This window comes from Cibotium barometz, chromosome 43 (genome assembly GCF_041138505.1).
Source record: "Cibotium barometz isolate CiBa-2024 chromosome 43, ASM4113850v1, whole genome shotgun sequence".
Taxonomy (NCBI): domain Eukaryota; kingdom Viridiplantae; phylum Streptophyta; class Polypodiopsida; order Cyatheales; family Cibotiaceae; genus Cibotium; species Cibotium barometz.
Genome location: NC_141088.1, coordinates 48,220,652 through 48,246,620, shown reverse-complemented (window position 1 = coordinate 48,246,620; position 25,969 = coordinate 48,220,652). Strand labels below are relative to the sequence as shown.

At 48.3% G+C, this 25,969-nt stretch overlaps 1 protein-coding gene across 1 annotated transcript in view; it reads right to left on the bottom strand.

Annotated features, from left to right (window-relative positions):
- Positions 1-25,969, bottom strand: part of LOC147613998 (uncharacterized) — a 113,952-nt gene that overhangs the window by 70,017 nt on the left and 17,966 nt on the right. The window contains exons 5-6 of the mRNA XM_086781989.1: positions 353-651; positions 109-170 (exon numbers count right to left, since the gene is read on the bottom strand). Coding sequence (XP_086638115.1) covers positions 109-170; positions 353-651 — 361 coding nt within the window. The remainder of the gene's footprint in view (positions 1-108; positions 171-352; positions 652-25,969) is intronic.

Below are 25,969 nucleotides of genomic sequence, written 5' to 3'. Positions count from 1 at the left end.
CCATACAATTTACTTTCAAAAAGAATTGGGACACACAAAAAGTAAGGGACCAAGAGAACCATCATGGACCTGTCAAGTTTCTTGTAACATGTAAAGATGCAAGAATACCTCTTCTTTCCTGATTATCCAAGGCCAGGGCCAAGTGCAGCCTCTTAGGTGCCGTCTTATTCCTGCAGAGCATCATCCAACTACATAAGGTCACTGAAATAGTAATTTTGTATAACTACATGTATTTGTAACTGCCTCACATACATATACTTTTGAAGCCTAGAATCTCCAAGAATGAAGGATGAAAATAGCACAATTGTTGAAGGAAACTATACAAAAGCCGATCTATATTATTCACACTCACCGTAAAGATAAAAACACAAGGCATTGAGCCCTCAGTTGTTTAAGCTGGTGTTCTGAAAATGGAAACAGCCACCCCCTTGCAGAATCCGGTTTAAAGCTTGTATGATGAGAAGAAATTCTAGCTGCAGTATATTTCATGTTGGTGCTCTCACTGTTTGAAGGGATTGCCATATCCTTTGGCAAACCAAGCCCAAAATTCCCCTTTGTAATTAGGGATGCATCCGTACCACCAACACTCTCTGAAGTCAAATCGTTTAAAATCGATACCGAATCATGAACAGAAGATCCAATATTTGCATTCTGTGCATTAATAATTAGCAAAGCTGTCAGTCTCTCTCTCTCTCTCTCTCTCTCTCTCTCTCTCTCTCTCTCTCTTTACAGAGACCACTTTATGAGCATCTCAGGGGATGGGTTTATACATTGACCGCGGTACATGGATGTATACATGCCACACAGCTCTCGTGTTGCTATTGGACAGCTACGAGTCTCATCACATCAGCTAGAGATAGAGGCTGGGAGAGCGGCACGGGTTCCTAGAGCTGAGCGGATATGCAGATTGTGCCGCGAGGAGGTGGAGACTGAGGATCACTTTGTATGTAGATGTAGAGCCCACCAGGGGGTCAGAGATAGATATGCAGGATTGTTTGAGGAGCACTCTTCACTACATCAGTTGATGGAGGCCTCGGACCAGCGACAGCTTGGCAAACTACTACTAGAGCTTCATAGTTCTCGAGAGAGACTCCTCCAAACACCCGCTCCCACTAGGGATGGGAGACAGTCCCAGCTCACAGATTTCTTCCAGAGAGCTATGCCAGTGCCAACTGATGTACCACATGGGGTGACCGCACAGAGAGTAGAGGAATTGAGAGCCACGAGGAGACCTAGACAGACTGGACATAGAGCACCCCGACTCCGTCACCGAGAGATAGCAGCTATCCGAATGAGACACCAGATGGAGACACAGGAGAGGCTAGCTCGCTTTTATTCAGACTCAGGGTACATGTTCATGCCATTCACAGCCTCAGCATCAGCGATGTATGATATCTTATATCCCTCTTATGGCACTGGATGGAGTTAGACATAGATCTACATAGCATGCTTGTACTACCCCTTCAGCATATAGAGATGCATCTTGCCTTAGCACTCCATCCACATCCCCACCCCCCTTATATTGTTTGTATATGGGCTCCACCGATCCATGATGATTCACAGTTGTATCCAGACACATGCACACTTTTTCTTTTGTTTCTTTTCTTCCGATGACCGGAAGAACACAGTTGTATTATTTTTTGTCTCATAGACCGACTTTGGCCTCTCGTAGACGTTAATATATCTTTCTTTCTTTCTTTCTCTATAGAGACCATCTTCTCCGCACCACTGAGGATGGCTTTATACTTAGACCAAGCTACATGGATACCCATCTGTCTCATGGATTGAGGTGCGCCATGGGAAGATCCGCACCTCTTCACATCAGTTAGAGATAGAGACAGGCAGATTTAGAGGCATACCTCCACGGGACAGGATTTGTCAGATTTGTTGGATAGAGCCAGAGACGGAGGAGCACTACATCTGTCGCTGCACAGCATATTATGAGATTCGAGGGCGCTACCATTGTCTTTTCAGAAAGGGATTTGGACCACTGGCTAGAGTCATGGACTATTGTGATCAGAGATGCTTGGGTTTTTATCTCCTAGAGATCCGCAGGCTCAGAGAGTCCATTATCAGGAGCAGACGCCCGACTGGCAGGGAGTCCACACACACAGAGACAGATTATTGACTTCTTTAGAGGGACTACCCCGGAGGACACACAACCGAGAGCCCAGCACCAGGCACCCCGTGGGACTCTAGTTGAGAGAACTATCCAGTTGGGCAGATCTAGACGCCCAAGGGTTCGCAGATCCTCACATCAGAGACGGTGCCTACACCAGAGGATTCAGAGCATCATTGCGAGGCATCGGGCTCGTCCGACCAGGCATCTCACTATGGCAGATATCCAGGCCATCCGTGTCATGTGCACAGTGTGTATCTACCGTGTGCTATACGCATGCAAGACTAGTTTCGAGGCTTGGGGAAGCTTAGAACTAGGCAGGCTGATTGACGAGCTGATTAGGGAAATACTAACGGGCGGGCATCCAAGTATGGACGGGCGGGCACCCAAGTGTGGACGCCCGATGACCGACCAAGAGCCTATAAAAGGGTGGCCAAGGTTAGTTATTATATTATAGAGAGTCTCGTGAGTTCGTGAGAGCTCTATGGTCTTGGAGCCTGGATCTAGTGCAGACGTGCACCTGCTTTGTGCAGCCGAGGCCGGCAGCAGTCTCGAGGCCCGCGAGGACAGCTTCGTGGCGGTATGGGACGTCGCGAGCAGGAGATTGGTCGGTACGTCAACCTAGTTAGCTCAGCTCGTGGCTCGGTGGGGACAGCCAAGACTGTGGGCTTGCCCACGGCTGTCATGGTTGGGAGGTGAGTCAGGCCTGCACCCCCTTGCTTGTTTGTTTGTTCGTTTGTTTGCAGGATTCGAGTTTCGAACCAAGATCGATCACGAGGGGATCCGTGGGTATTTGACAGTGGTATCTTGCACAGTGTGTATCTACCGTGTGCTATACGCATGCAAGACTAGTTTCGAGGCTTGGGAAAGCTTAGAACTAGGCAGGCTGATTGACGAGCTGAGTTAGGGAAATACTAAGGGTCGGGCACCCAAGTATGGACGGGCGGGCACCCAAGTATGGACGGACGGGCACCCAAGTGTGGACGCCCGATGACCAGCCAAGAGCCTATAAAAGGGTGGCCAAGGTTAGTTATTATATTATAGAGAGTCTCGCGAGTTCGTGAGAGCTCTATGGTCTTGGAGGCTGGATCTAGTGCAGACGTGCACCTGCTTTGTGCAGCCGAGGCCGGCAGCAGTCTCGAGGCCCGCGAGGGCAGCTTCGTGGCGGTATGGGACGTCGCGAGGAGGAAATTGGTCGATACGTCAACCTAGTTAGCTCAGCTCGTGGCTCGGTGGGAACAGCCAAGACTGTGGGCTTGCCCACGGCTGTCATGGTTGGGAGGTGAGTCAGGCCTGCACCCCCTTGCTTGTTTGTTTGTTCGTTTGTTTGCAGGATTCGAGTTTCGAACCAAGATCGATCACGAGGGGATCCGTGGGTATTTGACAATCCAGCAGAGACCCATGCTAGAGCTCCTAGGATGATTACCACTCCAGCCATATACTGTTGTACTCATTACCACTCCAGACTTCTGCGCACAGCAGGGTCTCACAGTGAACCTTGGGAAAACCAAGGTTATGATCTTCCACACCTCACCCGCAGTCAGGAGCCACACTACTCTCACATTAGCAGGAGGGCGGGTCGAGGTGGTGAGCTCTTATGTTTACCTTGGCATCACATTTACTAGCTCAGCTGGACGCTTCTCCATGGCTCAGGCAGTCCGAGACAGAGTGACCCGGGGGTATGCAGCTCTTGCTGGCCTTGAGCGTCAGTGTCATCAAGCACATTCTCAGGAACCCCGCACGAAGGGGTGACTCTTTGATACATTAGTGACACCAGCCTTGATGTATGCAGCAGCGGTTTGGGCACCAAGGCTTGCAGCCTCCACATGGGTACAGCTGGAGAGACCACAGATCTTGATGCTCTCGAGGATGATACACAGCAAACCATCCGTCCTGCACGACATTGTTCGAGCTGAGTTTGCTGCACCACCTATGGTAGTGGAGGCATTGTTCCAGACGATATCCTTTATATACAAGATGAGGGAGATGCCCACGGAGAGATTATCCCGCCGAGCTTTTGAGGCATCCAGACAGCTGGCCGAGGCTAGACACACTGGATCTTGGTATGCACAGATGCTATAGTGGTTCTCACATCATGGGATAGACATTGAGCGGTTGCCACCTTTTCAGTATGATCAGTTTGCTCCACGGGGTTACCTCTCTCTCAATGAGAGGAACAGAGTGATGAGACAGGACATATGGCAGCGCTCCATACAGGAGACATGGACAGCACCAGAGAGCCCACTACCACCGAAGATGCTGTATTACAGAGACCACTTTATGAGCATCTCAGAGGGGATGGGTTTATACAGCGACCGCGATATATGGATGTATACATGCCACACAGCTCTTGCGTTGCTATTGGATAGCTACGAGTCTCATCACATCAGCTAGAGATAGAGGCTGGGAGATCGGCATGGGTTCCCAAAGCCGAGCGGATATGCAGATTGTGCCTCGAGGAGGTGGAGACTGAGGATCACTTTGTATGTAGATGTAGAGCCCACCAGGGGGTCAGAGATAGCTATGCAGGATTTTTTGAGGAGCACTCTTCACTACATCAGTTGATGGAGGTCTCGAACCAACGACAGCTTGGCAGACTACTATTAGAGCTTCATAGTTCTCGAGAGAGACTCCTCCAGACACCCGCTCCCACTAGGGGTGGGAGACAATCCCAGCTCACAGATTTCTCCAGAGAGCTATGCCAGTGCCAGCTGATGTACCACGTGGGGTGACCACACAGAGAGCAAAGGAATTGAGAGCCAGGAGGAGACCTAGACAGACTGGACACAGAGCACCCCGACTCCGTCACCAAGAGATAGCAGCTATCCGGATGAGACACCAGATGGAGACACAGGAGAGGCTAGCTCGCTTTCATTCAGACTCAGGGTTCATGTTCACGCCACTCACAACCTCAGCACCGGCGATGTATGATATCTTATATCCTTGTTATGGCACTTGATGGAGTTAGACATAGATCTGCATAGCATGCTTGTACTACCCCTTCAGCATATAGAGATGCATCTTGCCTTAGCACTCCATCCACATTCCCACCCCCCTTTATTTTGTTTGTATATGGGCTCCACCGATCCATGATGATTCACATTTGTATCCAGACACATGCACACTTTTTCTTTTCTTTCTTTTCCTTTTCTTCCGATGACCGGAAGAACACGGTTGTATTATTTTTTGTCTCATAGGCCAACTTTGGCCTCTCGTAGAGAGAGGTGCTCATGGGTGTTACCACTCACAGACAGTCACAGATTACCTCCCGGCCCCCAATCTCTAATGGTTACTATCTTTTTAGGGTCAACACAAATGCCATCAGAAACAATGTGCCCAAGATATTCAATTTCGCTTTGAAAGAAAGAGCTTTTGTCACTTACATATAAATGGTTCTCTTTAAGAAGTGTAAAAACAATTCTCAAATGGTTTTCGTGTTCTTTTTCGGAGTGACTAAAAACAAGAATGTCATCAAAAAGTACAATCACAAAATCTTGATGGTTCAAAAAGATTCTATGCATCATGCGAACAAATGTGGCCGATGCATTTTTAAGGCCAAAGGGCATTACTAGAAATTCATAGTGCAAAATGTAGTTTTATAAATATCGTGTGTGGTCCATACGCACTTGATGATAACCTGATTTTAAATCTATCTTGCAAAAAACACAAGCACCTATCAATTTGTCAAGAAAATCGTATACATAGAATAACAATTTTTGCAAGTCTGTTTATTTAATACACGCTAATCAACACACATGCGATAAGTCTTATTCTTCTTTTGAACTAATAAGATTAGTGCTCCAAATGGTGAACTACTAGGTCGTATCAATCCTTTATCTATTACTTTGGCATTGAATTTCTTGAACTTGCAAAGGGTTTTGTCTATAAGGTGCACAATGTGGTGGTTGACTTCCTGGCAAGAGCTCTATTTTATGGTCCACTATTCCATGAGCATTCACCATCACCAGCCATTACCTCCACAGAGATTTGGGGTGAGTATGCAGCATCCCTGTACACAGCACCAGGACAGCCACCCCTGCCAGACCTTTCTTTACTGCTGAGATGGTAAGGAAAGCTATTGACAGGATGAAGACTGGGAGAGCATATGATCATGATGGTTTGGTAGCAGAACACTTTATTCATGCAAGAGATATGCTTGCAGAGCTTATTGCTATGATGTTTAACCAAGCCATGTGTGAGGGTTTTCCTCAGACTTGGAATAAGTCCACGATTGTGCCTATCTTCAAGTCAAGAGATCCCATGCTTCCTGGGAGTTATCGTACCATCATGATTGGTCACACATTGGCTAGATTATATGCATCTATTCTTGAGCAGGAGTTGAGTAGATGGGCAGAGAGAGAGGGCATACGTGCATCAGGGCAGGCAGGGTTCACGAGAGGTTTCTCCACTCTTGACTATATCTTGACACTCAGTGCTATTATTGAGGAGGGCAGATTATATGGCAGGAGGATTTATTGTTGCTTTGTGGACTTCCGCAAAGCTTTTGACACAGTACCGAGAGCCAAACTGATGCACAGACTACAGGAGATGGGAGTGCCCACAGAGCTGATTTGGGGAATCATGGCTTTATACAGGATAGTCGTGGGGCAAGTATGTACTACTCAGGGTATATCTGAGATGGTTCACTCCACTATTGGGGTGAAACAGGGCTGCCCCCTTTCTCCCACCTTATTTGGGATGTATGTGGATGAGGTTTCGGACTATGTAGAGTGGGAGGGTGACAGAGGAGCACAGCTAGCAGGAAAATAGATTCCACTGTTATTGTATGCTGACGATATTGTGCTGATCTCAGATTCTCCAAAGGGGATGCAGCGTCATTTGGATGCATTGCACACGTTTGCACAGGACAGTGGATTGTCTGTTAACCTTGGTAAAACCAAGGTGATGCTATTTAACACCACAGCACAGTGGGTTAGGAGGTCAGTACCCACCTTTACATATGGTCAGGACACAGTGCAGTATACAGATGCATATACTTACCTTGGTGTGGTTTTTAGTGGCCCACTATTTTCCTTGAGGAGAGCAGCGGAGACCAGATTGACCAGAGCTTATGCAGCATTGGGGAGACTAGAGAGGATGTGTTCGCAGGTTCAGTTTCAGGAACCTCGAACAAAGCTATGGCTCTTTGACACTTTGGTCACTTCAGCCATGCTATATGGAGTGGAGATATGGGGACCCTCAGTGGATCACCACAATCGAGCTGGTAGCACTGATGGATGGAGATGTATGAAGAGGCCCTTGGTTTCTATGATTTCCCGGATGATTAGGGCCAAGGCCTCCATACCACATGATATTATCCCTGCAGAGATGGCTGCCCCCCCATTGGTAGTAGAGGCACTCACTCGATCAGTCTCCTTTATACATAGCACTTGGGCTCTCCCTAGAGACAGATATGCTCGCTTAGCCCTGGAGTCTTCACGACAGTTGGCATCACAGGGAGACGGATCATGTTGGTATGCACAGATGACAGCTTGGTTCCAACTGCATGGCTTTAGTATGGACAGGCTACCTCCATTTCAGTACTCCCTGGATGCACCCTCCCTCTCTCTCACACGGGCAGAGATTACCAGACTTATTAGGCAGGACTTGACTCAGCTGGACACTAGGAGGACATGGATACAACCAACACACGAGCTTGGTACGAAGATGGCTTTCTATAGAGATCATCTTCTCCAGCTCACGGAGGATGGGTTTGTGATTAGACCCAGCTACATGGATACTCATCTTTCTCATGGGGTACAGTGTGCTATTGGTCAGATGCGCACATCCTCACACCAGCTAGAGATTGAGACTGGTAGATTCAGAGGAGTACCAGCTGACGCCAGGATTTGTCAGCAGTGCCAGATGGAGCCAGAGACAGAGTTACATTACATATGTCACTGTCCAGTATATTATGAGATACGAGGCCGTTTTCACTGCCTGTTCAGAGAGGATTTCGGACCACTTTCTAGAGTCATGAAATACCAGGATCAGAGATGCCTCGGATTATACTTGCTGGAGCTGCGTAGACATAGAGAGGTTCTCTTGAGAGGGAGGGGATCAGAGAGGGAGAGACACCTACAGAGGCAGATTACAGACTTCTTTCGACCAGAGATTGAGCAGTCAGGCCAGCAGGCATTCTAGCTAGCCCCAGAGTATAGCCGCACCAGAGGTACAAAGACTGATCGGGCTATAGAGCTAGGGCGGTCCAGGCGCCCCAAGATGAGAGGCCCATCTCGACACCGGCGGAGACTACAACAGAGGATCAGGACCATACTAGCACGGCATGGGAGACGTCCAGTCAGAGTACTCACCATGGAGGACATTGAGGATATCCGCCATCGACCGATGAGAGACATCTTTGGATAGTGATGTATATGATGCTTACCTTTGTTGCTGGAGTTTTCCTCCCAGATGTTATCCATTAGGAGCTCCTAGTACCTTACTTTTCCTCATAGTTGTTTCAGTTTTAGTTAGTTGTTTAGTTGTTTTTAGCTTTTCTTACACAGACATTGTATCAGATCCACCAATTGTTGTAACCTTTTTGGTCTTATAGGTCATTTTGGCCTTCTGAAGACGTTAATGTCACGTGCATCCCGCACTTGGACTTGGATGCCACGTAGACATTTCTGTACAAAACGTGCAGGATCTGGGATGGTGAACTGGTCCCATGTGAGCCCAGTCCGGGATGAGTCAGCCAGGGATCCATCTCAGTCGTCCGAGGTCAAGTGTGCATTGTCCTACACATGAGTCCAAGGTCATGTGTGCACTGTCCTGCACATGAAACAGTGCCAGTCCGCGCTGTGAGTCTCCCTCTAGAATGATGTCAGTGGTTCTGTGTATCTGGTATGGTACCGGATGCCAGATCACTGAGTAGATTATGTTTAGGACAAGGGGCCAGCCCATAGGGCTACCCGGAGCTTAGTATGGGCATGGGAATGGTGTGAAAACCATCCCCATGAATGATGAGGGCCAAGAAGGCCCAGGCTGGACCCACCAGCCATGGAAGGGCTGTGGGACAGCCCTAGGGCAAAGATAAAAATATTTTCAGGAGCATACAGCCTTTAGATGGCTGTAGGGCATGTATGGGGCAGCCCATACAGGCTGCCCAGCCTTGGGATTGTGGACAAAAGTTGTGTCCAGCCAATCAGAAGCAGGCGCATCACTTTCAGCCTGTTAGGAAAAAAAAGGCAGTATTTTTTGGGATTTAATTCAGCATTTATTGCTGAATTTCCACCAGTCGTGGGACATAGCCTGATTTTCAGCTGGCCGACTGCTCCTGAGGAGGAGTATAAATAGTGGAGGCCATAATCCCATCATTCATCTCAGTTTTCACCAAGTGCTCAAGCCAATCAAGGGCCAGTCAAGCCAAGGAGATTGCCAAGCAAAGGGGTGGACTTCTGAAGGTCAAGGGCAGGATTTTCCAGCCAAGAAAAGGTCAAGTTTTCTGTATTGGTTTTCAGATTTACATCATTCTAATAAAGCAAATACACCATCCGTGGTGGGGGCCCTACAGAGGGTAATTGGGACCCAATACTGTGTCCTCTCCATCTCCCCCTTCTCTCTCTATTTTCTGCACATCTCCTTACAGTTTGTGCGTTAATTTCCGTCGCGAAAAGAGTGCTGATTTCTGAGTTTTGAAGTACCGATCCTTCTCCGAAGCTTCTGCATATTACAGTGGTATCAGAGCCTACTTCAAGGACAAAGATTCAGCAAAGAAAACTAGAAAATTTTTCTCACTCGTGTGGTTGGTTTTTAGACGCCGGTGGACTACCCCTTTCGGAGTGACTCTTGTCCCTCGAAGGACGGTTGGTTTATAGCCTCCGGAAGCCTCCAGATTGTGTTCCGGAAAGGAATTGCATTTTCCCGCTATGGCGAGCTTCGGCGACCAGAGAGAACCAGAACCATGGGACCAGAGTGCACCAGCCAGCCCAGCTAGGGCACCAGGCTTGAGTGTCACAGACATGTTCCAGCAGATGATGCGAGCAATCGCAGACCAGACAGCCAAGTGGGATGAGCAGCGGATCTTGGCTCTGGAGGAGCGTTCTCGCTCTCCAGCGTCGCGTTTTCCATCTCCTCCTCCCTCTCCTTCCGTATCCCAGATACCAGATCCTCGTCACAGGGACCCTCTCGCGGGGTCACAGCCGCAGCCAAGCTCCTTGCTTGAGTTGCAAATGTGTGCATTGGAGATTCGACAACGAGAAGACGACGCCATGCGACGCGTGGAACACGAGCGTTACCTCAGAGCTTTGGACGCCAGATTGACACCGGCGGCGCCCTCGAATCATTTTCCCGAGAAAATGAATTTCAGTAAGTATAATGGTAAACTCGATCCCACAACTCTTTATTCATGGTTGCATCAATTTGAAGCTTACTTTGCCGCAGTTAGGAAAACAGATACTGACAAAGTGATCTTAGCTAGTTGGTACTTGGAAGGTGAGGCCATTCCTTGGTGGACTCAGTGGGCTTATGCCCACACCAGAGCAGGTATGGCAGCTTATGGGTGGGACGAGTTCGTCCGTGACCTTAAGCAGCGGTTTCTACCGCCCCACTACCTTGAGCGACTCGAAGACGAGTTCAGGGGAGCGCGTCAGAACGCGCAACAAGTCCTTCAGTTTGCCAATAAAATTTCGACCTTGTGTCTGCAATTAGGCTTATCTGATACGGACAAGAAAGGGCAGTTTTTGTATGGCCTGGACACGCAAATCCAATGGGAGGTGCGTATGTTTAGGCCAGCCACCTTTGAGGACGCACTCTCGCTTGCGCAGAGTGCAGAAATGAAACACAATGGTGGCAAGCCCAAGACTTCCCAGCCGGCTTCTCCCAGGGCTAACACCTCGAGGGGCAAAAGCCAGAACCAGACGGGGTCTTCCCCAGGACAGAGCCCGGGAGCCTCTGGCTCCAAGAACTCGAACAATGCGTCTAAGCTTACTCCAGACCAGAAAGCGGAGGCAGGCAAGACAGGTGGCAAGTTGAGTGCTGAGGAGCTTTCTCAGTACAAGAAGGAGGGTAGATGTTTCTTTTGTCACACAAAAGGACATACTTCTCGGGATTGTCCGAAGAAGCCTCCAAAGGCCGCCGCCACCGCCTCCACAGCTTCCGTGGTGAGCACAGCTCCCACACAGACCCCAGCGGCTACCCCTAGTTCTTCAACCCCCTGTGCTTCAGTTGGAGCAATTATAAGCCGGGAGCTCGAAGATAAGCAGAAGGGCGCCCATGACCAAGAGTATGAGCGCAACGAATTGCTCAAGTCCTTTGGCTACATAGGTGGCCAGAGAGTCGTTGCTTGTTTGACAGCGGCAGCACGGAGGATGTGGTCACGGAACAGGCTGCTAGGCGTGTCCGTTTCGAGCTGACTCTGGTGGACAAACAGCTTGAGGGTTTTAGCACAGGTATGACAACGAGCGTCAAGTATGAAGCTCTAGGTGCTAAGTTAGTGATTCAGGGCATAGAGTTTATGCGTGACTTTATGGTTGCCCCTCTTGTAGGAGCAGACATAATTTTGGGTATCCAGTGGTTTCACAAGTTTCTTCCTGATGTCAAGTGGGACAAGCACACGTTTCAAATCAATCGGAATGTGTCGAATACCCCGGTGACCATTAAGTGTAAGCCAGGTATTCCAAACTTTCCGCTCATAAGCCACTTGCAGGCTAAGCGAGCAGTCAGAAAAGGCGCACAGTGTGCGATGATTCACATCCAGACAGCCCAGACGGTGGCCAGTGCTTCCGAGAAGTACTCGGTCCTCCATGAAAAGTTCCAGAAGATTTTTCTTCGGGACAGTCTCCCTCCCCAGCTCCCCCCGTCCAGACCGGAGGATCACAGGATTGACCTCCTCCCAGGCTCGGAACCCCCGAGCAAGTTTCCGTATCGCCTTTCTAAGGCAATGGAATCGGAGTTGGATCGCCAACTCCACGAATTGTTGCAAGCTGGCTTCATCCGCCCCAGCGTGTCGCCATTTGCAGCACCGATCTTGTTTGTCAAGAAGAAAGATGGGTCTTCTCGGTTGTGTGTCGATTATCGTGCACTCAACAAGCTGACTATCAAGAGCAGATTCCCGATGCCTCGAATTGACTATATTCTCGAGAGGTTGAATGGAGCAAAGGTGTTCTCCAAACTGGATTTAAAGAGTGGGTACCACCAGGTACGGATTGTAGAGAGGGACATCCCCAAGACAGCCTTCCGTACAGAACGGGCCCACTATGAATTTGTGGTCATGCCATCTGGTTTGACGAACGCCCCAGCTACATTTAACCGCATGATGATGCGTGTTTTCCGGGAGTTGATTGGAGAGTGTGTGTTCATATTTCTGGACGGCATACTCATATTTTCAGCTATAGTTGAGCAGCATGACATTGATGTGGAGAAAGTCCTTAAGTTGCTGGAAAGCAACGAGCTCTATGTCAATGAAAAGAAGTTAGAATTTTATCTGTTCCAGGTACATTACTTGGGATATATAATTAGTGCTGAAGGCATTCGACTTGATCCGGCTAAAGTGGCCGAGATTGTTAACTGGGAAGTACCACAGACAGCTTATGACATTAGATCATTTGTGGGTATATGCTAGGCATATTCCACCCACATTGACAAGTTTTCCGACCTCTCGGCAGACCTCACCGATCTACTAAAGGGAGTGAAAACAAGAAGGCAAAAGATTCGAATGACTCCACGAGCGTTAGAGGCATTCCAAAACCTCAAGGTGGCTTTGTCAGAAGCGCCTTGTTTAGCCCTTGCCTCGTGGGACGAACCATTTCAAGTGATCACCGATGCGAGTAACATCGCAATTGGAGGTGTATTACAACAGAATGGTCATCTGGTAGCTTACATGTCTCGTATGTTACTGTCCGCCGAAAAGAACTACTCAATCTATGATCGTGAACTCCTAGCAATTATACAGGCCTTGAAACATTGGAAACATTTCCTGTATGGCCGTGACTTCGAGGTTCGCACTGACCATCACGCATTGCGCTGGATTCAGACGATGCCAAGTGCACAGTGGAGTGATCGACAACACCGCTGGAGTCAGATATTCCAGCAGTTTGGTGGTATGATTGAGTACCTTCCAGGAAAGGCCAATCCAGTGGCCGATGCTTTGAGCAAGAAGGGACAAGTATCTGCGATTCAGACCACTAGACTTGACCTTGTTGGTACAGGACTAGAAGACATGAAGCACACGTATGCGGATTCTGAGGAATTCGGTACTCGAAGCGGTATGGCTCGACAAAGAATTTTTCGAAGACTGTCCAGCATTATTGACGGATTATTTGGAGGCTATGCAGCTCCCGTCAAGTTAAGCAGAAGGGGATGTCACGTGCATCCCGCACTTGGATGCCACGTAGACATTTCTGTACAGAAGGTGCAGGACCTAGGATGGTGAACTGGTCCCATGTGAGCCCAGTCCGGGACGAGTCAGCCAGGGATCCATCTCAGTCGTCCGAGGTCAAGTGTGCATTGTCCTACACATGAGTCCAAGGTCAGGTGTGCACTGTCCTGCACATGAAACAGTGCCAGTACGCGCTGTGAGTCTCCCTCTAGAATGATGTCAGTGGTTCTGTGTATCTGGTATGGTACCGGATGCCAGATCACTGAGTAGATTATGTTTAGGACAAGGCGCCAGCCCATAGGGCTACCCCGGAGCTTAGTATGGGCATGGGAATGGTGTGAAAACCATCCCCATGAGGGCCAGGAAGGCCCAAGCTGGACCCACCAGCCATGGAAGGGCTGTGGGACAGCCCTAGGGCAAAGATAAAAATATTTTCAGGAGCATACAGCCTTTAGATGGCTGTAAGGCATGTATGGGGCAGCCCATACAAGCTGCCCAGCCTTGGGATTGTGGACAAAAGTTGTGTCCAGCCAATCAGAAGCAGGCACATCACTTTCAGCCTGTTAGGAAAAAAAGGCAGTATTTTTTGGGATTTAATTCAGCATTTATTGCTGAATTTCCACCAGTCGTGGGACATAGCTTGATTTTCAGCTGGCCGACTGAAGGTCAAGGGCAAGATTTTCCAGCCAAGAAAAGGTCAAGCTTTCTGTATTGGTTTTCAGATTTACATCATTCTAATAAAGCAAATACACCATCCGTGGTGGGGGCCCTACAGAGGGTAATTGGGACCCAATATTGTGTCCTCTCCATCTCCCCCTTCTCTCTCTATTTTTTGCACATCTCCTTTCAGTTTGTGCGTTAATTTCCATTGCGAAAAGAGTGCTGATTTCTGAGTTTTGAAGTACCGATCCTTCTCCGAAGCTTCCGCATATTACAGTTAATATATCATTTCATTTCTCTCTCTCTCTCTCTCTCTCTCTCTCTCTCTCTCTCTTGCAGACGTTAATATAACATTTCATTTCATTTCATTTCTCTCTCTCTCTCTCTCTCTTGCAGAGCTTATTGCTATGATGTTTAACCGAGCCATGTGTGAGGGTTTTCCTGAGACTTGGAATATGTCCACGATTGTGCCTATCTTGCAGAGCTTATTGCTATGATGTTTAACCGAGCCATGTGTGAGGGTTTTCCTGAGACTTGGAATATGTCCACGATTGTGCCTATCTTCAAGTCAGGGGATCCTATGCTTCCTGGGAATTATCGTACCATCATGATTGGTCACACATTGGCTAGATTATATGCATCTATTCTTGAGCAGGAGTTGAGTAGATGGGCAGAGAGAGAGAGGGCATACGTGCATCAGGGCAGGCAGGGTTCACGAGAGGTTTCTCCACTCTTGACCATATCTTGACACTCAGAGCTATTATTGAGGAGGGCAGATTATATGGCAGGAGGATTTATTGTTGCTTTGTGGATTTCCGCAAAGCTTTTGACACAGTACCGAGAGCCAGACTGATGCGCAGACTACAGGAGATGGGAGTGCCCACAGAGCTGATTTGGGGAATCATGGCTTTATACAGGACAGTTGTGGGGCAGGTACGTACTACCCAGGGTATATCTCAGATGGTTCACTCCACTATTGGGGTGAAACAAGGCTGCCCCCTTTCCCCCACCTTATTTGGGATGTATGTGGATGAGGTTTCGGACTATGTAGAGCGGGAGGGTGACAGAGGAGCACAGCTAGCAGGGACATGGATTCCGCTATTATTGTATGCTGATGATATTGTGCTGATCTCAGATTCTCCAGATGGGATGCAGCGTCATTTGGATGCATTGCACATGTTTGCAGAGGACAGTGGATTGTCTATTAACCTTGGTAAAACCAAGGTGATGGTGTTTAACACCACAGCACAGTGGGTTAGGAGATCAATGCCCACCTTTACATATGGTCAGGAGACAGTGGAGTATACAGATGCATATACTTACCTTGGTGTGGTTTTTAGTGGCCCACTATTTTCCTTGAGGAGAGCAGCGGAGACCAGATTGACCAGAGCTTATGCAACATTGGGAAGACTAGAGAGGATGTGTTCGCAGGTTCAGTTTCAGGAACCTCGAACAAAGCTCTGGCTCTTTGACACTTTGGTCACTTCAGCCATGCTGTATGGAGTGGAGATATGGGGACCCTCAATGGATCACCACAGCCGAGCTGGTAGCACTGATGGATGGAGACGTATGGAGAGGCCCTTGGTTTCTATGATTTCCTGGATGATTAGGGCCAAGGCCTCCGTACCACATGATATTATCCATGCAGAGATGGCTGCCCCCCCATTGGTAGTAGAGGCACTCACTCGATCAGTCTCCTTTATACATAGCACTTGGGCTCTCCCTAGAGACAGATATGCTCGCTTAGCCCTGGAGTCTTCACGACAGTTGGTATCACAGGGAGACGGATCATGTTGGTATGCACAGATGACAGCTTGGTTCCAACTGCATGGCTTTAGTATGGACAGGCTACCTCCATTTCAGTACTCCCTGGATGCACCCTCCCTCTCTCTCACACGGGCAGAGATTACCAGACTTATCAGGCAAGACTTGACTCAGCTGGACACTAGGAGGACATGGATACAGCCGACACACGAGCTTGGTACGAAGATGGCTTTCTATAGAGATCATCTTCTCCAGCTCACGGAGGATGGGTTTGTGATTAGACCCAGCTACATGGATACTCATCTTTCTCATGGGGTACGGTGTGCTATTGGTCAGATGCGCACATCCTCACACCAGCTAGAGATTGAGACTGGCAGATTCAGAGGAGTACCAGCTGAGGCCAGGATTTGTCAGTTGTGCCAGATGGAGCCAGAGACAGAGTTACATTACATATGTCACTGTCCAGTAAATTATGAGATACGAGGCCGTTTTCACTGCCTGTTCAGAGAGGGCTTTGGACCACTTTCTAGAGTCATGACATACCAGGATCAGAGATGCCTCGGATTGTACTTGCTGGAGCTGCGTAGACATAGAGAGGGTCTCCTGAGAGGGAGGGGATCAGAGAGGGAGAGACACCTACAGAGGCACATTACAGACTTCTTTCGACCAGAGATTGAGCAGTCAGGTCAGCAGGCATTGCAGCTAGCCCCAGAGTACAGCCGCACCAGAGGTACACTGATTGATCGGGCTATAGAGCTGGGGCGGTCCAGGCGCCCCAAGATGAGAGGCCCATCTCGACACCGGCGGAGACTACAACAGAGGATCAGGACCATACTAGCACGGCATGGGAGACGTCGAGTCAGAGTACTCACCATGGAGGACATTGAGGATATCCGCCATCGACCGATGAGAGACATCGTTGGATAGTGATGTGTATGATGCTTACCTTTGTTGCTGGAGTTTTCCTCCCAGATGTTATCCATTAGGAGCTCCTGGTACTGTATTTTTCCTCATAGTTGTTTCAGTTTCAGTTAGTTGTTTAGTTGTTTTTAGCTTTCCTTACACAGACATTGTATCAGATCCACCAATTGTTGTAACCTTTTTGGTCTCATAGGTCATTTTGGCCTTTTGAAGACGTTAATATATCATTTCATTTCTCTCTCTCTCTCTGCCCCCCTTCGCTCTCCTCTCCCGCTGCGCCCCCCCCTCCCGCTGCCCCCTTCGCTCTCCCCTCCCGCTGCGCCCCCCCTCCCGCTGCCCCCCTTCGCTCTCCTCTCCCGCTGCACCCCCCCCCCGCGCTGCGCCCACCCCTCCCGCTGCCTGCCTCGCCCCCCTTCGCTCTCTCTCCCGCTGCCCCCCCCCCCCCCCCCCCCCCCCCCCGATTGCCCACATCTCTCCCTCCCCTCCTCCCAGTAGACCACAACATCCCGATTGCAATTCAATACTGCTATTTTCAGCTTGTCCTTTGTCCCATATACCTCATGCCATCATTGGCACTTTTCAATTCTGATTATCCTTTCGTCTCTATAAACCACCCATACCTTGAGTTGGTGTTTTTTCGGTCTCATGTGCCCTTTCCTATGTCCTACTTGTAGGCGTTTAAGTCATCTCCTACATAGATCATTGATCCTCACAACAAGAGAGTTCTCTTCCTCAAAATAGATCATAGATCATTGATCCTCACAACAGGAGAGTTCTCTTCCTCAAAATAGATCATCTCCTACATAGATCATTGATCCTCACAACAGGAGAGTTCTCTTCCTCAAAATAGCTTACTGATTTTCCACCTCTTAGAATTTCAGAATTAGTGGACATCCCCATTCTTATCTTTCCCTACCCATGTGCGTTTAAAGGGAGTCCCCTGGATCTCGAGTTGTTTGCACACCACCAGACCATCATCCTTAGCTGATGTGCCCGGAAAGAGGAGAAGGAGGACCTCATAGCAGAAGTCAAAGACCTTCACAGGGAAGTCAACACGCTCAAAGGCGTAATTTCAGCTCTTCAGAGGGAGCTTGCAGAGGCTTAGGCAAATGGTGGACTTGAAGAAGGTGAAATTCAGCCATCCATGATAGAAGAGCTCAAGGTTACCAAGGAACAAGTACGGGCAATTAAGGAAGAAGAGAAGCAACACGAAGCAAAGACTTCCTCATGGGTGGAAGTCATCACCAAGACTCAAAGGAAGATGGATGAAGCGGAGAAGTGGATAGATGTCGCCAAGCGGAGGCAACGGGGAAACATCAAAGGAAAGAGCTCTCATACTTCGCTTCCCCTCTATTGAGGCAAAGAAGGAGTTCTTGAAGAGGCAACCCACTTCGGGTTTTTATAAAAATACTCTTCTTCCATTAATCTAATTTTGAGTAAATATCAATTTGGTGATTTATCCACCTAAAATATCTAAGAATATCCTTTCTACCAATTTAATTATCAACCCTAAGTTTCTAGGTGGAATTATGGTGAAAATTCATCTTTTGTCACCAAAATTTAATTAAACCTTTCTCTACTTAAAATATCATAAAAATTCTTCTTTTAAATTAAATACAAATATCCATTTTTTTTAATATGCTTAAAATCTCTCTTTTTACATTTAAATGATCGAATTCCAAATGTCATGGGAACGGCAAGAGAAAAGGGAAAGATAGCATTTTATAGAGAAGGGAGGGTGGTCATCATGGAGCGACGCTCTACATGACGGTGCGAGACCTATGGGACCAAATTAAAGCTGGCAGCCTGAAACTGCAATGGATCCCTCAAACTTGATGTAGGTGCCTTTGAGGACAGCTTTAGAGATAGAGATATAGTCTTCTACTCGGAGACTCACCAGGCCCCTGGTCAGATGATGCCACAAGTGACAGGATACAGATGGGAGACAGCTTGCAGAGTAGGGACGAGATCGGTACACAGTAGTAGAGGATCAGGGGGGATGGCAATTCTTTTCAGGGAGGAGCTGCAACCGCTTCTACACATCGTTCGGAGAGATGATCAGGCCAGATATATGTGGGTGAGATTCAGGGCCGACACAGGCAGATTCCTGTATATTGCCATATGCTATTTTGCTCCTAGTACATCGACATATGCAGCACCTAGAGGGCAGTCTCCTTTCTCTGTGCTAGATGATGACATATGGGAGTTCTCTAGGGATGGAGACATCATCCTGTTAGGGGACTTTAATGCCCGGACGGGCAACCGCCAGACAGCCTTTTATGATACCTTGGAGGAGATGCTGAGAGAGCTGGACACTCTGGATATGGGATTAGACAGACGCTCACAGGATGTGGAGTGCACGGAATATGGGAGATATTTGGTAGATATGGGGACTGCGCATGGGTTGGCCATACTTAATGGCTTGCAGAGGTTTCCGTCAGCAGCTGGTTTTACTTGCTTTCCACATAGACATGGTACTAGCACAGTGGATTATGTTATGGCTATGCCGAGCTTTGTTTCATGCATTGAGGACTTCACAGTTAGATCTCGGCCCATTGGGATAGTAGTGGATCATGCATTGTTGACATTGAACATCTCTTTTCACTTTACCACAGCTCAGAGGACACGAGGGGCAGATCACACTCGATATACTTTTACTTCAGAGACTGATGCTGGCTACAGAGATGGGATTTATAGACGTCTGTACACAGAGGAGCCAGGGAGACCTTTGGAGGAGCTGACCCATATACTGACAGAGACTTTACAGGATGCAGCGAGAGAGGCATATCCACATACTCAGCCTGGACAGAGAAAGCGTTCTAGGTGTATGCCCCAGAACAGTTGGTATGATGAGGAGTGCAGAGAGACAAGAACCCGATTGCAGCAGGAGGTTGCTTTGGGAGTCACTACTCACCGACAGTCACGTATTGCCTTCCAGCGCCTTGTGAGAAGGAAGAAGCGGGCCTTCCTTGCTCAGCTAGAGCAGGAATTATACCAGCTGTTCTTGAGCCAGGATTCGAGGGAGGCTTGGTGTTTGTTTCATGAGTCCTCCCCTGCTTTGGCCATCACTTCTACAGAGGTCTGGGGTAGTTATGCAGCATCTCTATATACAGTTCCTGGACAGACACCTTTTCCTGACCCGCCAGCACCATGCCCACAGACATGTACTTTCTTTACCGCAGAGATGGTAAGGAATGCCATTGATAGGATGAAGATTGGGAGAGCATATGATCATGATGGATTGGTCGCTGAGCACTTTATTCATGCGAGAGACATGCTGGCAGAGCTTCTAGCAGTGATGTTCAGTCGTGCTATGTGTGAAGGCTTACCCGAGACTTGGAGTATGTCCACCATCATGCCTATCTTCAAGTCAGGGGACCCTATGGAGCCAGGGAATTATCGCACTATTATGATTGATCACACACTAGCACGATTGTATGCATCCATTCTTGAGCAGAAGTTGAGTAGATGGGCAGAGAGAGAGGGCATTCGAGCAGAGGGACAGGCAGGGTTCATCTACTCTTGACCACATCTTGACTCTGCGGGCCATTATTGAGGAGGGCAGGTCGCATGGGCGACGGATTTATTGTAGCTTTGTGGACTTCCGCAAAGCATTTGATACAGTGCCCAGAGCCAGATTGATGAGGCGATTACAGGAGATGGGGGTACCCATAGAGCTCATATGGGGGATTATGGCTTTATATAGATCAGTTTTGCAGGACATGTACGCACCCCAGAGGGGGTCTCTACTTTGGTTCACTCCACTATAGGAGTGAAGCAAGGTTGCCCGTTATCTCCTTCATTGTTTGGTATGTATGTGGATGAGGCTTCTGACTACATTGAGAGATTGGGGGACAGAGAAGCCCAGCTAGTAGGTACATGGATCCCACTATTGTTATATGCTGATGATATTGTGTTGATCTCTGACTCCCCTGAGGGTATGCAGCGTCATCTGGATGCTTTACATGAGTTTGCACATGATAGTGGATTGTCTGTCAACCTTGGCAAAACCAAGGTTATGGTGTTTAACACCACGCCACAGTGGGTTAGGCGATCAGTTCCCACATTTACATATGGGCAGGAGATTGTGGAGTATACAGATGCATATACATATCTTGGGGTAGTATTCAGTGCGCCAGTGTTTTCGATGAGGAGAGCAACAGAGACTAGATTGACTAGAGCACATGCAGCCCTGGGTGGTTTGGAGAGGATGTGTTCGCAGGTTCAGTTTCAGGAACCTCGAACGAAACTTTGGCTTTTTGACACTCTAGTGACATCAGCTATGCTTTATGGAGTGCAGATATGGGGACCTTCAGTGGGCCATCACAGCGTTGGTGGGTGGAGAGATATGGAGAGGCCTTTGGTATCTATGATTGCTAGGATTATTAGAGCCAAGGCCTTGGTACCTCATGAGATTATTCGAGCAGAGCTGGCGGCTGCGCCTCTGGTGATTGAGGCTCTTACGAGATCAGTCTCCTACATACATGGCTTGTGGGATCTCCCCCGAGACAGATATGCACGCCTCGCCCTTGAGTCCTCTCGACAATTAGCTTTACAGGGAGACACGGCTTGTTGGTATGGACAGATGACATCTTGGTTCCAGGCACATGGTTTTAGCATGGACAAATTGCCTCCCTTCCAGTATTCTCTGGAGGCACCCTCTCTCACTCTCACACGGACAGAGATTACCAGACTCATCCGTCAGGATTTAGTTCAGCTGGACATTAGGAGGACATGGATACAGCCGACTGAGGAGCTGGGCACGAAGATGGCTTTCTACAGAGAGCATTTTCTTCAGCTCACAGCAGATGGTTTTGTGATCACACCCAATTACATGGATGTACACTTGTCTTATGCAGTACGATGTGGTATTGGTCAGATTCGCACATCCTCACACCAGCTTGAGATTGAGATTGGCTGATATAGAGGTATACCAACTGATGCCAGAATATGTCGAGTATGCCATGGGGAGTCAGAGACAGAGCTGCATTATATATGCCATTGTACTGCATACTATGAGATACGTGATCGTTTCCACTGTTTATTCAGAGAGGGTTTTGGACCACTTTCCAGAGTCATGGGGTACCAAGACCAGAGGTGTTTGGGATTGTTCTTGCTTCAGCTACGGAGATATAGAGATAGCCTACTTAGGCGCACAGAGAGCCAGACTCAGAGGCACACTACAGACTTCTTTAGTCCAGCCATCACTGCGCCAGATGGACCACAGCAGCAGCAGGACATGGATACCGCCCACACCAGCGGTACACTGATTGATCGTGCGATTGAGCTTGGGTGGTCCAGACGCCCACGACTACGCAGGAGGGTGAATGGGAGAGTTAATTAGGGTTAGGGTTTCATGTGAGAGACAAACACACAGGGAGAAGGAAAAGAGAGAGAGAGACATATGTGGGGACAAGTCAACTCATGATATGAGTGTGTGACTCCCCTATCACACATGTATATTGCACTAGTACACATAGTGCACTTAGTACATTAAAAGTACTAAGTGTACTATGTACTATAACTTATGGGCTTGTACACACTATAAGGGTGGGCATAATGCCTTTACCCCAACAACCTCCCACTTAAAGGCAAAGTGCCCTTAAATGAAGGAAAAGAAAAAATCAGCATGTACATGATAATATACAAGGCCATATCAAGGCTGAAACTGGCCTCATCCAATGCCCATCAAGTGTCTGCAATGAGCAAACCCCTCCGGAGGCAAACTCTTTGTCAACAGATCAGCCGGGTTGTCATCCGTATGAATCTTAACAAGCTGAATTTGCTTGTTCTCTATCACCTCTCTGATGAAGCGATACTTCACATCCACATGCTTCGTCTTTGCATGAAAGACAGGGTTCTTTGCCAACTGGATGGCACTCTGACTGTCACAATGCAACAATGGAATATCCCCTGTATAACCCAAATCAACCACTAACCGAGATAGCCATAATGCCTCCTTGCAAGCCTCTGTGGCTGCAATATACTCGGCCTCTGTAGTAGATAAGGCAGTGCACTTCTGCATCCTGGATATCCATGACACAGCACCTCCTGTGAATGTAAACACATAACCGGTAGTAGACTTCTGGTTATCTGGATGACCGGCATAATCCGAATCCGTGTAACCATGCACTAATGCATCCTGTTTGCCAAAACAAATGCACATATCCTGTGTGCCCTTCAGGTATCTCATGACACCTTTCACTGCTTCCCAATGCTTCTTGCCACGGTTGGCCATGTATCTAGAAACCACTCCCACTGCAAATGCAATGTCCGGCCTAGTAGCAACCATGGCATACATGAGACTGCCACAAGCTGAAGCATACGGAATCTTGGCCATATCAGCCCTGCCACTATCTGACTGTGGGCTGTCCATAGCACTGAGTTTCACATATGGAGGCAAAGGAGTACTAGTCTTCTTCCCCCCGTCCATATTGAACCTCTGCAAAACTTTGCCAATGTATTCCTTCTGAGACAAATACAACACATGCTGATTTCTGTCCCGAAGTATCCGCATACCCAAAATGTGATTTGCATCACCTAAATCCTTCATATCAAAGGTTTGATGCAGCCTCTTCTTCAAGGCATCCATCTCTTTACGAGATTTCCCGGCAATCAACATATCATCAACATACAAGATGAGGATCAAAGCATCAAACGCGAGTGCCTGCATGCAAATCAACCCAATCGGCACAAAAGCCCCTTGATTTGCACTGCAATTTGCTGCAATTTTGCCCGAATGTGCGATTTCTCACATCATACAGCATGTATGAATGCTTAATTGCACAATTACATCAAAAGCCCCAAATTTCGACATCCAATTTCCTGCAAATTGATCCTGATTGTGACCAATGTCACCCAATTTTGCTCAAAAATTGAGCAATTCGGCACCTGTACCTCCTCAATTGATTGAATTGATAAGAAATTCCCAAAGAATTGAAGCAAATACCTCTTAATTTTTGAATTTCTCTGAGATTTGCAGACTGAATTTTGTTGTTGCAGGAGAGGGGGGGGGCACGTCTGATGCTGCTGAATCGGATGCTGCTGCTGCTGAAAAGGGTGCTGCGTGTGTTGGTGCTGATGCGCCTGCTACTGTGCAGGTACGGATGGCTGGGCAGCCCTCTGCGTTGCTGGTGTTGGGCAGCGTGGCTACTGGGCAGCTGTTGAGCAGCCCACGCTGCTGGCTGGGCAGCCCACGCTGCTGGCTGGGCAGCCCACGTCTGCTGGCTGCCTACGCCCAGCCGCTGGGCAGCATACGTGTTCGCCAACAAGGAGAACTTCGCCTTGGCGTCCCACTACCACACTCACTGCAACCCACGCCTGCGACTGAAGGCCTCTGTTAAGACGCGATGGGGGAGAGGAGGCCTCTCCGCTGGGACGCCCACGGGTGGATGCAGCCCCACCTTCTCCTTCGTTTGGTGGCTTCTTGCTGCCGCCCGCTACCTCCTCGTTCGCCTGCCTCCCCTTCGAGCTACGGGTACTCGCTCGTAGGCGTAGGAGTACGAGGCTTGTGTTTTCGCCTGAGTATGGACGCCCAACGTTCGACGCTCACACAGACAGCACACACCTGCTTGCCCAACGCGTTGCTGCCTTCGCCGCCTCCGCCTATCTGCTGAAGGAGAAATGGCTGCCCTCGACTCCTCCTCTTTCAGCCCACCTGCCTGCGAATGGTTCAATGCAGGGACACACAGTCGCTGCACATTGCACGTCTCACAGAAATCTGCTGACCTCTTGCAGAAATCGCAGAAGAAGCTCAAGGCATCATCCCCATCACCATCATCAACCGTTAAGCGTCAGGATTTGGAACCCTGATTACGCTGTGATTTGTGGGCTTCTCAATTCACTGGGGTTTCTTCCCGACTGGAACTTCTGCATCTCAGAAATGTGCGAAAGGGATGTGCTTTACAGCTGTGGGGCCTGTGGATACCCTCTGAACCTTAGCTCTGATACCAGTTGAATGGGAGAGTTAATTAGGGTTAGGGTTTCATGTGAGAGACAAACACACAGGGAGAAGGAAAAGAGAGAGAGAGACATGTGTGGGGATAAGTCAACTCATGATATGAGTGTGTGACTCCCCTATCACACATGTATATTGCACTAGTACACATAGTGCACTTAGTACATTAAAAGTACTAAGTGTACTATGTACTATAACTTATGGGCTTGTACACACTATAAGGGTGGGCATAATGCCTTTACCCCAACAGAGGGCATCCTAGCATAGACGGGGGTTGCAGCGGCGGATTCAGATTATTCTTGCGAGACATGCAGGACACCCAGTCAGGGTGCTGACCACAAAGGATATTGAGGAGATTCGCCAGCGTCCGATGCAGCACATATTATGAGATGGAGACACCTCCATAGTGTACCCCCCCCGTCCCACATGATATTGTATCCCCTCACTGTACTCCACTCACCTCCATAGCGTACCCCACCCCCCCCCCTCACTATATTCACACCCTATAAGGGTTTCTGTTTACCTTCCAGTTCCAGTTTCATTTTCTAGGTGCCAGTAGTATCATCTTTATTTTTTCATTTTCTGGTTTTTTATCCAAACATTGTATCAGATCCACCATGATGTAACTTTTTGGTCTCATAGGTCATTATGGCCTTTTGAAGACGTTAATATAACATTTCATTTCATTTCTCTCTCTCTCTCTCTCTCTCTCTCTCTCTCTCTCTCTCTCTCTCTCTCTCTCTCTAGGTACATGTGAGTTAGACTGAGGGCAGAGATGGGCAGATATCTCTACATTGCTATATGCTATTTTGCTCCTAGTACATCAGTGTATGCATCAACTAGAGACCAGTCTCCCTTTTCTATTTTGGATGATGGCATTTGGGAGTTCTCTAGAGATGGTGACATCATTCTCCGAGGGGACTTCAATGCCAGGACCGCCCATAACCAGACAGTATTTTATGATACCTCAGAGGAGATGTTGAGGGAGCTTGATGTTAGGAATATGGGCCTATCTAAACTCTCACAGGATGAGGAACATTCTATGTATGGGCAGTATTTGATAGACATGGGGACTACACATGGATTGGCCATCTTGAATGGCCTACAAAGAGTCCCGACAGCGGGCGATTTCACTAGCTTTCCACATCGGCATGGTGCTAGTACAGTGGACTATGTTATGGCTCAGCCCAGTCTCATTCCCTCTTTTCAGGACTTTATGGTAGGCACT